Source organism: Adiantum capillus-veneris, chromosome 16, assembly GCF_014529385.1.
Source record: "Adiantum capillus-veneris isolate H3 chromosome 16, ASM1452938v2, whole genome shotgun sequence".
Classification (NCBI taxonomy): Eukaryota; Viridiplantae; Streptophyta; class Polypodiopsida; order Polypodiales; family Pteridaceae; genus Adiantum; species Adiantum capillus-veneris.
Window position 1 is genome coordinate 34741992 of NC_140946.1, and position 18014 is coordinate 34760005.

General features: G+C 43.6%; 1 protein-coding gene across 1 annotated transcript in view; it reads right to left on the reverse strand.

Annotated features, from left to right (window-relative positions):
* Positions 1 to 15309, reverse strand: part of LOC147438844 (histone-lysine N-methyltransferase family member SUVH9-like) — a 42805-nt gene extending 27496 nt beyond the window's left edge. Inside the window, exon 1 of the mRNA XM_086484809.1 lies at positions 12696 to 15309. Coding sequence (XP_086340935.1) covers positions 12743 to 15151 — 2409 coding nt within the window. The 5' untranslated portion in view covers positions 15152 to 15309 and the 3' untranslated portion in view covers positions 12696 to 12742. The remainder of the gene's footprint in view (positions 1 to 12695) is intronic.
* Positions 15310 to 18014: the final 2705 nt, after the last annotated feature.

Genomic DNA, 18014 nt, shown 5'->3' on the forward strand with positions numbered 1-18014 from the left:
ACCTTGGGTTTAAGGTGTACCCAATAACCTCATGAGAAGCGGAACAATATAGGACTCGAACAAAAAATTGATATTTTGGGAGGTCTTACCACTCATGTGTGGCAGTGTCTATAACCTGTATAATTTATTTTGACTAGAAAAAACATGAAAGGAGTTAATCTAAAAAGCTTCATTGTCAATAGAAAATATTGGAGATTCGATGTCTCCCTTAATCACATGAATTTGCTTTTTACCCTTTTGAAAGCATCTATTTGAAGGATGGTTTGTTTTACCACAGTGAACACAAGGATTCTTCTTGAAACAGTCCTTTGTCTAATGATTGTTGTGCCCACAAATAACACAAGATCTGGTACCAATGGATGGTCGAGATGAAGCCGAGGTAGAAGCACAATTAGTTTACTGCATAAGCACTGGGAGTATCAGAAGAATTGATAGGGGATACTGCATGAAAGACAATATATGCACTACGAATAATGGGAGAATTGGTACGGGATACCCTTCTTTCTTTTTCCTGCAAAGAATTGATGATACCATCCAAGGAGGGCAGTGGATCTTTCTCCATTAAAACGGTAACCATTTAACAGGCAAACTTTTTAACAAAACAGCTATGAGATCTTCTTTTGGCACTGGGGGTTCGACATAAACAAGTTGAGTTTTAATACTCTTCAACCAGTCAAATAAAGATGTAATATTTTCATCAACACGCACAGCAAGAGAGTACAACTCAATCTTTAGACTCACCATTAAATACTTAGCTTTAGCACCAAAAACCTTCTCTAGTTGTATCCAGGCAGCGTTGGCAGATTGCATGTCATCCAGATAATGAATAAAATCATCTTCGAGAGATGTCAGAATAATACCTAATGCTTGCTCGTCCTTGCATTGTTGCTCGGCAGATAATACCTTGGTAACTGCAACTGATGTGTCAACTTCGTCAGTTGACAGAGGCTTGACCACGCTCCAAAGATTCTTTCGCATCAGATATCCCTTCAGTTTGATTTGCCAGTAAGCCCGTGCCATTGAATTTATCCACCTTTGATGCCATATTCGATATGCCAATGATAGCTCGGTCCTTTTGCTATGCTTGCGAAAGCAAGTCACGATCGTCAACCTTGGTTAATAGAAATTCGAATTGCTTTTCAACACAACAATGGATCCGTAGCATATAAAGCCGAAGACATCGTATTTTGACAATGTTGGTCGAAACACAAATGCTAGCCACTATAAGCCTTTGGTTGGTAATGCTCCGTCATCTCGTGGCCTAGCTACCTTGATGCAACGTTCTAAAACACTGTGAAGAACTGAATTTTGAGAGGCTATGCAAACTGTCAACAAGTCACCCACTGCTTTGAGCGTTTCAACATGCAGATGGAGGTCTTTGCCTGCGCCACCAACTACACCTTGACAATTGTGCTTTGAGATGTTGCTTATCCCTGCATCTTGAGATATTGCTACTGCGCCTATGACCTCTACCCGCGCGTCTTGAGATGCTCGCAGGCGCGTGCTTGTCACTGTCGATTCCCTGCTGCATTTCTATATGCAACTACTTGCCAACGACGTCCACCACACATGCACCTTGAGATGCCGCCTGTGCTTGACAGCATTTTGAGAGGCTAGTTCCAGCGCCTCCTTCAAGCACCACCTGCATGGGCTCGCCTTGCCTTGCCAACTCCAAGAGCACCAAGCTCTGATACCAGGTGTTAGGCTTGAGCCTATGGAGGGTGATGGTGTGCACCATGGCGAGGGAGCAAGCAAAAGAACGAGGGAGGAAGCGAGAGAGCAGGAGTCGACACAACGATAAAAAAAAAGCACGCTATTCAATTGATAAAAAAAGTGTTTACAGATAGATAGAGTTTTCTCTCTTTACCATGCAAAGACGCCATGCAAACTCCAAAAAGGAGTGGCTCTTATCAGTTGTAAAATAGGGGTTGTATCCTATGGTCAGGGGCTTGAACCCAACAATGGAGGCTCAGCTTAACTGCTCGACGTAGCCTTATGTTCGTATATAAGTGACCCTGGGGGGTCATCTCTTAAGTCAAGTCAGTGCTCTGCAGTACCAGCAAGAAGCACCCGCAATACCTCAGCCAGTGTTTTTAGCACCTATTGCCAGCGTTTCCAACCCTTCATCATCAGCACCCGCAACCTCCCACAGCCAACCTTTCAGCCCTAGACCTCAGCATCAGCGTTTTTGCCATTAGAAGCCAGCATTTCAGCCCTCATTAGCTATTTCAACCATACAAATTCAGCCTTCATCATCAGCCAAGTGCAGAATTCAGCTGGAGAGAGAGAGAGAGAGAGAGAGAGAGAGAGAGTAGGAGAATGACACTCGATGGGGCCCCAACCAACCCTCTCAAGGGCCCCCCACATTGTTGCCGATGTCGTATTTGCTTTTGATTGCGTAAATGGAATGTACACACATGCAATACCTCAATGCAGACTCTACTGACTCGAATGGAGAATATTGTCGCGACGAGACTTAAAAAGGAAGCATCTTCGGGGCTTGTTTGATGCACCTTTGGTGTCACAAGACGGGAGCGTACACGAGCACTTGAAAAATCTGAAAATTAAAATACTTTGCAAATGTGAGAGAAGGGAGAAGATCGACACAGTATTGGGGACCAGAAGATGGGCTGGTCCCCCCCCCCGTTAAGAGTATTCTTTTATTCAGGGAGAATTCGTATACAAGCACGAGAACCCGAGGAAACCCCTCCGTTCTGTAATCTTAGACCCGAAGGTCATGCTTTCTCGTAAAGGGCTTGGGCACAAGGCCGTTCCTTCCAGTAAGGGACTTAGGCGCGAAGCCGTACTTTCCCGTAAGGGACTTAGGCGTGAAGCCGTGCTTCCCGTGAAGGGCCTTCCCGTAAGACGGGAGATTCCTGCAAAACAAACCACACAAACACGCGACAACAATTCGTATGGTGAATCCACAATAGATATTGTCGCTCTTGCACGGGAAAAGCGACGTCCGTGCTTCGTAGTCTCGCGATCTCTTGCGGCAGAGTCTTCTCTTGCTGATGTTGGTACCTCCTTTGCACGGGAAAAGCGACGTCCGTGCTTCGTAGTCTCGCGATCTCTTGCGGCAGAGTCTTCTCTTGCTGATGTAGGTACCTCCTTTGAGTGAGGGCATGTGGTGCTTTTATAGCTCCTTGGCCACGTACGAATAGCTGCTCGCATAGAGATCGCAGCCGTTTTTTTTTTTTTTTTTGACGCTATTCTACACGAAATAGGGAGAGAGAATTCGCTAGCTGGTTTTGTTGCTTTATCTTCTAAGTGGCTGCCCACTTATTAAGTGGGCGGCCGGCATATTTTAAAATTGGTCTGAACCTGCCCAAAAACTCAATAAAACCTTATAAGTTAAAACCAATGCATTTCACAACACTTCCCAGGCGTCCCTGGATGCAACCACATGCACGAATGCAATGCAAACATAGATTCCTCGCGGGAAAGCGTCTGCCTTCCCGCGATTGTTCCTGCTTTTCGTAAAAAGCTTCATTGAACCCATCTTTATTCTTGTGCTTGCGTTCTTACGCGTATTTTCTTACTCAGTTCGGATTTCCTCCTTAGCCTACAGGATCCCCCCTTACTGATGCACCCGTCACCCATCATGTGATGCATCAGGGGCACTCGTAACCCGGCCCTTTCCACCGAACGTACGGAAACTCCTTCGCGATGTTTACCATCACCCATCAAATGACACATCAGAGTTGTCCGTTCCTGATGGCAATTCCTGTAGCTACAATCTTTTAAAAGTTCTTAGTGCACATAATAAAATATCCTAAAAAAGAAATTAATCATTAAAATAAAGAAAATAGTCCAATTAGCAACATCCCTCTGGCTTCTAAACAGTTGACCTTAACTGTAGTGCTTGGACATATACCCCCAGTATCTCAGGATAAGCTGCTAATTCCTCCTGCGTCATCCACTGAGCATCTAGATTCGAGTAGTTCTTAAACTTAACCAAATACTTCCGTGTTATCTTTCCGGATTTGAGAGACCGCTCCTGATGACTTACTATCTGCTCCGGTTGGAGTATTTCTTCCGTTTCCTCAACCTCAGGAGGTTCCTCAGCACTAGGCTGGCTTGGAGGCGGTCCCACATACGGCCAGAGTAAACTGACATGGAAAGCATTATGGATCTTCCAATTAGGCGGTAGCTCTAATCGGAAAGCGACATCATTCACTCGCTCAGTGATCTTAAACGGCCCATAATAACGGGTAGAAAGTTTTACCACTTCCCCTTATGAGACGCTTGTTTCTTAAGTCTTGCCTTCTCAAACTTGAGTAAGACTAACTGTCCGACTGTTAAGTCTAGATTCCTTCTATGCTTGTCTGCAGCTTTCTTATGCTTTTCCTGAGAACGTAGAATAGCTCTCCTAACTTGCCCGTAGGCGGTGTCCAAATCCCGGACAAATTCATCTGCTGCAAAGATCTTATCCTTAGTTAAAAGGATCGGTGGAAGCAAAGGCTTACCATAGAGAATCTCCTAAGGTGCTTTCCCTGTCGATGAGTGTATGGTATTGTTATACGCATACTCGACAAGAGGCAAATATTTCTCCCAGTCAGATTGCCAGTCTGACTCATAAGCTTTTAACATATCCAATACTGTGGAATTGGCTATCTCACTTTGCCCGTTCGTTTGAGGATGGTAGGCAGATGAAAAATTCAGCTTTGTACCAAGATTATCCATCAAGGCACGCCAAAAATTTCCTATCATGCGAGGATCTCGATCACTCACAATAGACTTAGGCATTCCATGATGCTTAAAGATCTGTGCCAGGAAGACCCTAGCCATATGATCAGCTTTGATCGTTTTCTTGACTGGTATGAAGTGTGCTTGCTTGCTAAACATGTCCACAATGGTCTAGATCGCGTCATTTCCAGTCTGAGTTCTAGGGAGGTCCATGATGAAGTCCATGGCAATACTTTCCCAAGGTTCATTAGGCACAGGTAAAGGTTGTAGCAACCCACGCGTCTTATGCCGATCATACTTCACTTTTTGGCAAACCAAGCATTCCGTGACATACTTATCAATGTCTGCTTTAAGGCTAGGCCAAAAGAAATATCTTTCCATTGCTAAGGTCGTAGAGAGAATACCCCGATGACCCGCATAAGGCGAAGCGTGTGCTTCATCCATGATCTTCTTTCTTAATGGTTCCGCCACACATATGGCATGATGGTGGTAGAGATAACCGTCCCGAATGGAATAGGGAAACTCATTCTCTCCACGATGTAGCTTTTCCCAAACGGTGGAGAAGTCTGGATCATTCGGATACAAATCCGGTAGTGCTTCTAATTCTTGGTGATACACCGAAGTGATAGCGTTCACCCTTGGCCGCCTAGACAGTGCGTCTGCGACTACATTCTTACTCCCAGCCATGTGAAGGATCTGGAAGTGAAACACAGACAAAAAGTTTGCCCATCTCATCTGCTTCTCAGATAGTTTCCTTTGCGTAAGAAAATACCGCAAACTCTGGTGATCAGTCTTGATCACAAAATCCGCTCCTAGAAGATAGTGCTTCCAGTTGGATAAGGCGTGAATCACAGCCGTTAGTTCCTTTTCGTAGATTGATGCATGCAACTCTGCATCCTTAAGCCGTCTGCTTTCGTAGGCCTTCTTGGTTTAACACTGCTCCGATGCAATCGCCTGAAGCATCGCAGTGAACCTCAAATGGTTTTCTTAAGTCAAGCACTATCAAAATAGGCCCATGGCTTAGCAAGTACTTGAGCCGATCAAAAGCTCCTTGTTGTCTCGATCCCCATCTGAAAGGAATCTTCTTCTTTGTCAAGTCATGAAGTGGTCCTGCTACATGAGCAAATCCTCGGGCAAACCTTCGATAATATGAACATAATCCCAGAAAGCTACGTACATCATGTACCGTAGTGGGAATAGGCCAATCTTCTACCACTCGGATCTTGGCAGGATCCATACTCACTTTATTGTGGGAGACTATATGGCCGAGATAGTGTATCTTAGAGAGAAAGAACTCGCTCTTCTTTGCATTCACATGCAACTCATGCTTTCGCAATTCTTGAAACACTAAGTCCAAGTGCTTCCCTTTCTCTGATTCTGTGTTTCCTTGAACATCTGGAATGGAGTTCGAGCTTGGTGGTGCGGGTTCCTTCCTTGCTTTCTCTTGCCTCGTAGAGGCTTGCTCTTGCCGTTGCTGCTTTAGCGGGCAGTCCGGTTTCATATGTCCTTTCTCGCCACAGTAGAAGCATCTTCCTTCCTCTCTAAAAGTTTGACGTTGAGTAGGAGAAAGGTACTTAGTTCGCTTGCCAGTGCCCTCTGGCTTCTTAGAATGATCATCGTCTCTAGATGGACGTTTTCTTCCGTGGCCCCCTTGGTCATCGTAGACCCCTCTTTGTCTTGCACGGTAAGTGCTATGCTCCATCTTTCCGGGCATCCCAATTGAGTGCAAATCCTTAGCAATGATTGCTGACTCCATCATCCTCTGAAGAGTATCATGCGGATACACCTTCATACTCTTTCGAAGCTGCGGTTGGAGACCCGCTTCGAACTTTCGTTTCTTTTCCTCGTCGGCAATCTTCATGAAGGGAGTGACCTTCAGAAGAACCGACCAATACTTGTCCACATAAGTCATTACTCTTTCATGTTCCTTCTGGGCAAGCCAGTCCCATTCCTTCCGTATGTCCTACTCGAAGTCAGGTGGAAGAAATTGTTCATAAAATTCAGATTTGAAGCTCTCCCAAGTTTTGGAACCTTCCAGAATCTTGGCTAACCACCAGTTACTTGCCGTTTCCTTGAGGTGCATCCCCACATGGCGTAATTTGGATTTTTCTGTGAAGTGCCCATTGGTAAAGGCGACTTCAAACTGTCTGATGAAGGACAGTGCTTTGGAGATGTCTCTCCGTCCGTTGTAGGTTTCGAACTTGATGTCCTTGTCGCCCGATTTGAAGACTCTCATGCGATGTTGAGACTTGCGACCTTGCTTCTTGAATCGAGGCTTATCTTTAGGTTGATGTATGGTAGTGGCGGCAGTAGCTGCTTCCTTCTTCTGACGAGATGATCGAGAAGTAGAAGTATAATCAGGAGAGTAAGATGGAGATGAGATAGAGATGTCCTTGCTCTCGTCTAGCAGAGAGAGCGCTTTTTCCTGGCCTTTCCTTGAAGTAGGCCGTTCATTCCGATCCGAAGATCCTTTGTGCACATCGGCATGTTCTTCTTCTCTTGCCTCATGTGGTCTCACGCCAACAGTGTTGTCTGGATGCTTAGCTGCATCAGTTCCATTCGTTTCTTCATTCCGCCCAAAAGCTTTTGGACGTCTGGCAACAGTAAGATTTGTTGCAACTCCGCAAGCTGAGCTTGCACTTGTTGAAGCTCATCTTCAACGCTTCTCCCTTTGCTCGACATGGTTCTTCCCATTCTTCCCGGAATCGTCCTTCTTTGCAGAGAAAGAGAGGAGTCCGAGCTCTGATACCACTGTCACAAGACGGGAGCGTACACGAGCACTTGAAAAATCTGAAAATTAAAATACTTTGCAAATGTGAGAGAAGGGAGAAGATCGACACAGTATTGGGGACTAGAAGATGGGCTCGTCCCCCCCCCCCGTTAAGAGTATTCTTTTATTCAGGGAGAATTCGTATACAAGCACGAGAACCCGAGGAAACCCCTCCGTTCTGTAATCTTAGACCCGAAGGTCGTGCTTTCCCGTAAAGGGCTTGGGCACAAGGCCGTTCCTTCCCGTAAGGGACTTAGGCGCGAAGCCGCACTTTCCCGTAAGGGACTTAGGCGTGAAGCCGTACTTTCCCGTAAGGGACTTAGGCGTGAAGCCGTACTTCCCGTGAAGGGCCTTCCCTTAAGACGGGAGATTCCTGCAAAACAAACCACACAAACACGCGACAACAATTCGTATGGCGAATCCACAATAGATACCTGTTGCTCTTGCACGGGAAAAGCGACTTTCGTGCTTCGTAGTCTCGCGATCTCTTGCGGCAGAGTCTTCTCTTGCTGATGTTGGTACCTCCCGTGAGTGAGGGCATGTGGTGCTTTTATAGCTCCCTGGCCACGGCACGAATAGCTGCTCGCGTAGAGATCGCCGCCGTTTTTTTTCTTTTCTTTTCTTTTTTTTTCTCTTTTTAACGCTGTTCTACCCGAAATAGGGAGAGAGAATTCGTTGGCTGGTTTTGTTGCTTTATCTTCTAAGTGGCTGCCCACTTATTAAGTGGGCGGCCGGCATATTTTAATATTGGTCTGAACCTGCCCAAAAACTCAATAAAACCTTATAAGTTAAAACCAATGCATTTCACAACACTTCCCAGGCGTCCCTGGATGCAACCACATGCACGAATGCAATGCAAACATAGATTCCTTGCGGGAAAGCGTCTGTCTTCCCGCGATTGTTCCTGCTTTTCGTAAAAAGCTTCATTGAACCCATCTTTATTCTTGTGCTTGCGTTCTTACGCATATTTTCTTACTCAGTTCGGATTTCCTCCTTAGCCTACGGGATGCCCCCTTACTGATGCACCCGTCACCCATCATGTGACGCATCAGGGACACTCGTAACCCGGCCCTTTCCACCGAACGTACGGAAACTCCTTCGCGATGTTTACCGTCACCCATCAAATGACACATCAGAGTTGTCCGTTCCTGATGGCAGTTCCTGTAGCTACAATCTTTTAACAGTTCTTAGTGCACATAATAAAATATCCTAAAAAAGAAATTAATCATTAAAAATAAGAAAATAGTCCAATTAGCAACATTTGGATTCGTATCGATTAGGGGTTGTTGATGGCCACCAAGCGATAGATCTGGGGCTGATTTGTGCTCTCGATGTGAGAGGAATCAAGGGCTGAAAGCTGGCTGCAAAAATGCAGCCGATCCATCACGTAAAGCAAACCTGAAAATGCAGATGATGATGCCGATGATGGACAGCAATGGGAGCACTCGATGTAGCAAGGGAATGGCAGAGAAGAGGCTCAATGGGTTGCCGAAGTACCGAGCTCCAACAGAGAGGCTAGCATTAGCATTCTTGGCCGGTTCCGGTGAGGGGAAGGGCTGAAAACTGAAAACGCTGGGCTGATCTGCAATCTGGAAGCAAAACGTAGAGAGCATGCAAAAACGTTGCGTTATATCTGGCGCTCGCTCATCTTCTGCAAAACATTAGGGCTGATCTGTGCTCTATAGAAACGCTATGCTCCTCAAGTGCTTGCGATCTCAATTGATGTAAATTGCTAGCTCTCTTGCTCCCTTTGTAGGCTAGGATACTAGTTATAAACTTTTTAAGACTTAGGTAGGTCAAGTTTGGAAGACAAAGTTATACAAATAATTCGTTAAAATGATTTATTAATAAACTTGAGCATAAAGGCATATAAACAATCACTTAAAGTCATTTATTAATAAGTGACTTTGACATGACCTTCATTGGTTTCAGAGCTTTGGACGTGCTTTAGCTTCACATACTCAAGGGAAGATCAAGAACCCAAGGAACCTCTCTCAAATTTTGTCTCTCTAATTCGAAGGAGTTTCATGTTCCTCCCTTGGACTAATACCTTTTGCCTACAAATATTAGCCACTCCCACCCTTATTAATCCATCGCATCGTGCATCGCGCGCGCGCGCTCGTCTTCGTCGCTATGCCTTGGATACCCTTAAGGCAAAACCGCATCATTATGGACAAAGATCGGCATCGAATACACGAAGATCTAAACCTTGAGTACCAAGATCTACTTGCCTCATATGCGGATATGGGAGGAGTTGAAGACAAGATCCCTAACCCTCTTTCAGCATTCCCATTCACATGTAGCGCGCATCCAATTTCGTTGACATGGAACCATTGGATCTTCCTCCAAGCACTCTTACTTTTCATCTTCACCCACAATGTTTTCACGACAAGACTATTCGGGTGGTAGAACTTGCTCGCAAGGCAGAGTCAACATGAAGGCTTATTTTCTCCAACAGTAGTAAGGCTGCCTAGTAACTCGTATGGTCACCGGTCGATGTTTACATCGCAGCAGTACCTAATCCCGAATATTTGTAAGTTTGGAGTTTTCATCGATTTATGCATTCACAAGCATTCAGACTCAGAAGTACAAAAAGCATCCACAAGAAGTTCAATAGTTGTGTCTCACCAATAACATGGGGGTGCCGCAATGGCCGGGGGGGGGGGGGGGGTCACGTGCGCATTGCACTTAAGCTGCGTTGACAAGCTACCGCTATAGGTTATCATTGATCTTAGTTAATATATATTAGGATCTAGCATGGCACCTTGTGAGCCTCTAGAAAGACGTACATGATCAAGCGCGCCTCTAGAAAGACGTGAATGATCAGGCAAGTCATAGTTGCATACCCTCACTTGCACAATATAGTCACTTGAGCATAAAGGCATAACAATCACTTAACTCATTTATTGATAAGTGACTTTGACATGACATTTATAAAAAGTAGGTAGGGCAAATGGCTAAAATACCTATAAAAGAGCCACTTAGCCTTCAGTTTTTAGGACATCATAACCCAATACCCGCAAGGGCATCCAACGCCCGCAACACCTAGCATTTCCATCGCCAGTTTCAGACTCATCATTTAGTGTTCAGCATTTTCAGCATTATATCAGTATTTGTGCAAGTAATATAAAGCAAGTACTTGATCTCACATTAGAGTAAGGGGGGCCTTGAGGGTGGTTGGGACCCAACATGCAGTGTCATCTCTCTCTCTCTCTCTCTCTCTCTCTCTCTCTCTCTCTCTCTCTCTCTCTCTCTCTCTCTCTCTCTCTCTCTCTCTCTCTCTCTGTGTGTGTTCAGTCTCTCAATTAAAGTAAGTAACCTTGTGTTTGTGCGAGGTACTAGATTTGAGCTAAAATCCTTCCGCCGCACCTAACAAGCTCTCCCAATACAAATGCAATAAATCCTTAATTAACTCATCTGCCTTAGCAATCCATAAAGAAACTGAGGCATGATGTTGTACATGCAAAAGTTCCTACCTAGCTTCTACTCACTCTCAAAAAAAGAAACATCATGGACAAACCAATCCAACATGCGCTAGATAGAAGCCAAGGCGGTATGATACCCACGCTCCTATCGCTGCAAAAGATCCCTATGAGAAGTTGCAGTCGCCTTGCCTACTGTAGTGGACAAAATAATGCAAGAAGCCATATGGTCAGCAAAACTTAAGAGCTGAATCTAAAAGAGCAATCCAAAGCGAGAGAAGATGGTCATTCAACACAAAGTCAAAGAGTACACTTATCATGTATACGAAGCACCACAGCAAGCGGCGGAGCAGATTTGGGAAGTAATGCGAAATGAAATAGGGGCATAATCAGTGAGCACCGTCTCCGATTAAATGGAAAGCTCGCTTCCTCGCATCACTGCGAAATCTCCAATATGTAACCTGTCCAATCTATCCTAGTGTCTAAAACCCTAAGAGAAACGCAAAGAATCACAAGGGCTAGTAACTGAATGTATATATTAGGCATCCACTACTGAGATCACAAACAAAAACTTATCCGCATGCATCGTGCTCAACTGGTGAAATGCAAGTAAGAAGTGGACATGTACCAATCTTGAAGTCCCATGTGACTATATATTGTCGAAGTCTCTAGATCACGCCGACAATACAAGTATCCATAGCAGACCTTACATCTACTAACTGGAGCCAAATATCCTAAGTGTGCGCAGGCATCTGTAGGGCCATGATCCCAAGCAGAGAATCTGCCAGTTGCAATGATACCCAATAGCATGGCCATGGAACAATACACTGCAGCTCCCATTGAGATACATATACCACCACTGCAAGACATACAGCCTAATGCTGGCTCTCAATCAGTGAAAGCACCTCCAGGCAGGAGATTCCCACAACAATCAGTGTGAGCAAGAGAGAGCTTGTTTGCACAAGCAGAATATCCACACTGCACAGTCCAGGCCCAGACATGCTAATGATATCTTTAGCCATGATGCGAAGCATCATAGCTTTATATGAGAGACCACCATTCTTGCCTAATCACTTTGAGCTGAATAAGGCATAATAGCCTATAAAGCCATGCCTTCCATTAATATTAAATACCATGTGTATTATCTATAATACAATTTTTTTGTGAGCCATCACAAAATGATTTTACATATTTGTGCAAATTGATTTGCAAGCAATATGCACATGCCACAAGCAAAGAAAATTTTGAGAGACCCTAAGCATGCCATAACTGTACCAAGTCCACAACCCCGTAGTTTTCCTCTCTTTAGCACATTGGAAATTCCTCACTATGTGAATGAAACAATTGAGTACTGACCTTAATCTACTGGCTCATGAAGAAACATGATTATAAACAATGTTAAGAAACGAAGGCAGGTTATTGATTGCCTGTTTGTAACTCTTGCACAGATTGGAAAACTCATGACTTAACCATGAAGGTTATACAACTACTGTCTCATGAAGAAACATGATTATATACAATGTTAAGAAACGAAGGCAGGTTATTGATTGCCTGTTTGTAACTCTTGCACAGATTGGAAAACTCATGACTTAACCATGAACATTATACAAAGAGTACATTCCACTTGTTAACCAAAAATCATATAGCACTTATTGGAATTCGGAAAAAATAAAATAAAAAAATATCACCTTCTCAGTGGTATACATGTACCATCCCCTCATGTTTTAAAAGCTTTCAAAAAATTGACTCACAGAAGGAAAACTAAAAACCTAACATTTTCATACTCATGCTTATAAAAAAAAGAATGTACTTACTGGTTAATAGGTGGTTGTCTGCGGTTGACAGCCAAAAAAAATCCAAATCACTGATAGAATGTTCCTTTGCATTCTTCAGATTTGCAAAGGCATTGCTTTCCTGGCACTTGATAGTGCGGGGAAGGGGGCTCAGAGCCATAATCAATTGTCAATTCTCTGAAGGGTGGAATGTTGTCCATCGCAAAGAGCATCACATGAGGGCGTTTGGTGTCTTGGTAATCCCGAAAAACACACTGAACTAATACATTCGGAGAGCAGCTGTGATTAATAAAGCGAGCTGCATTGCCTGTTTGACTCGAGTCTATAATTAATTCTGGCCTGGGGATGCTTGAAGTCACTTGTGCCGCTTGGCTATCCAGAAAACTAGATACATCCCCCCAGAAGGGATTGTTTCTAGGAAGTCGCCTAAAATCTAACACAAAGTCTCTTGTCTGCAAAAACTGTGGTGTTTGCACAAGCTTTCCACTGTACTCACAAATGAAGCTCCCAGCTGGAATGGTATCCCAAGACCTCAAACCCCATCCTTTGTTTTTTGATTTGAATATTTCCAACCGATACTTCAATGCTCGTTGGGTAAGGCGGTTTTTACAGCTGAATGAACACTTGCAATTACTGCCGCACTCAAAGATTACCCCTCTTTCTTTGACAAGAATACCGCCACCCAAATAAGGGAAAACGCCACCGTTTGCTGCACAACAAGAACATGCCTGAGGACTGCATACACCCTCACAATTGCACCCCTCTGCACTCCCAAAGTGATGGTAAATGGAAGCTTCGGGCGGATAGTGCAAGCTGGTTGAATACTCAAAATTAGGAGGACTATGAAGGTTGTCAACAGAGTTTACAACACAAACAGGCACACCTTCTTTACCATTAGCAATGTCAGGTAAGCGCAATCCTTCTCTCTGACCAGGCCTGTATTTCAAAGAGTTGGAAAGCTTGAGTATAGCAGATCCAAGCTCAGCCTGGCCAGGGCACCTCCGCAGCCTAAACTTGAACTCTTCAAAACCAGACTTACCTTTCTCAGTCCAGCATTCTTCAACCAAATATAAACCATCGTATGTATATGTTTTGCCTGAAGGGCTGGCAGAATCTTTAACACCCCTTGTCACACGCACAGGCACTTGATGCTTCATGCTGCCTTTCATAGCTAAATTCCCTCTTTCCAACTTCTGATCCTCCATTGGTTTACTAACTAAAGCACTTTTTCCACCTTGACCTGTGTACACAAGCTCTTCACCATCATCTTTAGCATCATATCCACCTGACGAAATTATACTTATGGCAACTGCTGTGTCATGTTCACTCTCCTTTGCTGTGATGTACTCAATTCCAGCTTGGATAGGACCATGCAAACCAACACAGCATAATTCCATTCTGAAGTAAAAGAGAGCGCCAACGTCTATTCCAGGGACTGATCCCACCAATTTCTGGGACCTATTTACTGCAAGGCTTTTCGAATTAATGACACTACCAGCATTCAAGTCTGGCCTGCTGCCTTTGTTTGCATCCTTGCTTTTGCGTTCTTCTTCATGCATTAAGCTCCTACGTAAAGCATCGTAAAGGCGCACAGTGTAGATAACAGCTCTGTGTGGGGAGGTGTGCAAGCCAGAACCATCAGTAGCTGGACGCTTCGAAGCGATGGACCGTTTGGGCTTGAATTCCCGGCATCGTTTTTTCGTCTCCAACGCAGAGCCTTCATCAGCAAAATTTTCATGAGAAGATAAAATCTTGCTTACCTCTGCTTGTGATTGTACCTCATTCTTGAAGCACCCAAGAGGGAATAATCGAACAGCAGAAGCCTTTGTTTTGCTGAATTTTGCAGCAGCCGCATGGTAGGAAGAATTGCCGTCGTTTGGGACAGCACCATTTTCTGTTGCTGCTGTATTAAAAGTTCCGCTATGGCTGGCACTGGGCCTTGCATCTAGGTCCTCCGGTGTTCGATCACCCCCCTTAAAACTACTGAAATACCTCACATTGTTGCTGCTAGGGGCAGGAGCATTGATACCAATGCCGCCTCGAGCTTGATCAGCGTTGCCAAAGCGATGGCCTTTGCCATTCCAGAAGGGGGCATGATTTCCATTGCCAAAATTAGTCCGCTCATAATCTCTAACACCTGAGGCTGCTGAGGCTGGACGGCCAAGATCGCCCAAGACAGTAGCGGTGCGCACACGATCAAAGTCGCTTCTGCTTGGGACCTTCAGGGAACCGCCATAGCTACTGCTGGCTGCCTGGGGGAAGAGGTCAGGACGGAGGCCATTGAGGACGGAGTGAGGATCAAAGGAGGGAGGAAGGATAGGTGGGACGCCAGGTGGGGCGACAATGCGCAGGGGGGGAACGTACAACACAGGATTCGGGCGAAGCAAGGGCGGTTGCCCGGGATTGCTTCCAGCTGCACTGGCACTACTACTGCTTCCGGGCTCCATTGGAAAGAACAGAAATGGGTTACTCGCCATCTGGCAAAAAGCAGGTGTTTTTATATATTGGGAAGCTTTTTTGTGCTTGTTGGCTATGGCGGACGGGCTCTAACTAAATGCACAGCGGAAGCACATGTGGGCACTTATCTCTCTTGCATGTTTGAGGCCTGTTGGAACTTGGTGACCTTGGTGCTATTATGCCAACTTAAGTTACTTTCCCTTTCCTCACATTAGGAAGTGTCCTCCAGTTCAAGTCCCTTCACACATCTCCTTTGAGCCCTAGGGTTGTGGGTGTTGGGTCCCACTTGTGGAGAACTGGGCCCACATCAACACCACCCCTTTTTTTAAATGTCCACTCATTCTTTCATCATCATAAAACAAGGGAAGTAAGACTCATGAGAGAATGTCCTTTGTGCCATGTGCCTACTTTGTCCTCTGTGACATGTACTAACTTTTTTGCTTTTATCGTCGCGGAAGACCACTGTTGACACCAGAGGAGTTCAACGTGGTAGCCTTTTCTTGTTTGTTGATAGCAGTCTTAAAGCAGACTTCTAAGCTTCATTGACAGAGTATATGTCATCACTTATTCTTAGAATGCAAAGCATCTAAAAAATCAACCTTCCGTGTAATATGTTGAAATTGATCAGACATTGAATAACCCTCTCTCAATACCCAATTACTTTTCGTCTTAGATCTGTGGTTACAATCCTTATGTTGGGGACGCTGGCATACTTAAAGTCGTTATTTACAAATCCCTTTTCTTTGGCCTTTGAGGCTTGGTCATAGTTTTACCTCATTACCTAAGCAAACTCCTTGGAAAACTCAAGTAGGTCTTAGAAGCATCCTCCCGCTCTATGCAAACTTCAAAAAAAATGTAATCAAGCAAATGCAAACCGGCAAAGCTCAACACATTGTAAATCCCCACAATTTAAAGGGAAAAGTAAAACTTTCAACACGAAACTCATTGAATTTTTTTTAAAATGTATTTACATTATCCAAAACTTTTGATTGTCGTAATTTACTTAAAGGATAGATCGAGTTTATAAAGCTTATAGGTAGTTCATGATCTAACAAAGGAGCCCAGTTCAACCAAGAAAAATCAACTTCTCTCATAATCACATTTGAGGTGTGAATATTGAACCATGAGATAAGGAGAAATACAAATGAGACTCTAAGCCAACCTTTTCCATGTAAAAAGGAAACAGGGTGTGAGATCAATCATCATATACAAAATTAATTTGGATATGAAAAATGAGTAGTATCATCGTATACAAATTTGGCGAAGGAAAAAATATGTTTGCTAAAATTCTTTTTCACAGGAGCTTACGGATCATCCTAAAAGGGGCACCTATAGCTACCACCTCTACTAGATTGTCTTTAAAGTAGAGTTGAAGGACCTGGTGAAAGGTTATGCCAACAAATATTGAATCAACATGTGCTTTACATAATGCTGATGAAGTTGCTTGAGTAGCATCACATGCAATTTTTTTTACCCATTGACCTTAATTCCAGATTTTATATCTTTCTTCAAACTTGAGCATGTATAAAAGAGAACACATGCATGTGGTATGCATGTAAAGTTTGCATGAAAAAGACAAAGACCACCAATGAACACCTAGTAGGTGCTTCTTAAGTTTAGTTTACTGGATGCTTTTGGAATCCTATTTCAAAGCATGTACCACAAAGTGCTCCATAGCACATAAAAAGAATCATTTGCTTAGCCACATAAAATACTACTTACAGAATTATTTGCTAAAGACGACTTACTCGACTTGCATAAATCTCTAAGAGTTCACTCAAGTTATGAGTAACTCCACACATCCTGCAATTCTCACTATAGAAAATGCACAGCTCGTGTTTTGTACACATATAGCTTCAACCTTTTGGAACCATTGCTACTGACTTCTCAATGCTTGTTGACACTTGCATGCTACAATCTCATCTCTCTCTCTCTCTCTCTCTCTCTCTCTCTCTCTCTCTCTCTCTCTCTATATATATATATATATATATATATATCATCTCTCTCTCTCTCTCTATCTATCTATCTATCTATCTATCTATCTATCTATATATATATATCTCATCTCTCTCTCTCTCTCTCTCTCTCTCTCTCTCTCTCACACACACACACACACACACACACACACACATAATATCCCCATCTTTGTTCATAAGGCATACACCCATGCATATTTTGCATGAATTCATTAAGTATCGAATATCTATGTTTATATCACTTAACAACCCATTTTATCGCATAACATGCATCTACCCTATAAGTTATGAACTATACACATTATATATATTGACGTTAGTGATAATAGCAAATTGCTTTTTCTATTTGCATGGAAACTCTCTTTTTTTATATAAATGCCAATGCTTTACACATAGGTCATCTTACTATTTACAACAATGAGCCAAAGTGCTATGCAACGCAGGTAATTACAACATCAAACGAGAAATTGTGCTCTTATTCAAGATTTGTATAATAGAGCAGTTGTATCCAAGATCTTTGAAGCTCATTCTCTAGCTATGCAACATATTATTGAATGCAAAGGGCTTGAATGAAAGCTACATCTATGGGCTATTGGGTGGAAAAGGTATCGATAGCTTGCATAAAGTTGATTGGCCTCCTTTTTTTTCGTAGGGAATAGAAACACCAATAAGGGTGGATACACTTTAGCCAAAAGAAGCATGACAAATATGGGTCTTGAACTTAGTCCTCTATTTTCACAAGGGCTTGTGTCATCCACCACATCTAGCTCTATCTCTTTCCTTTAATTTAGTTTGTATTATTAGGCTATCTTTAAAGTGCGTCATGTTTCACTATTTTTGGTTGTCTTCAAGGCCCTAAAAAAACGTTATATTTTCGTATGCTTCAACTCCTCGGCAATGTTGTTCT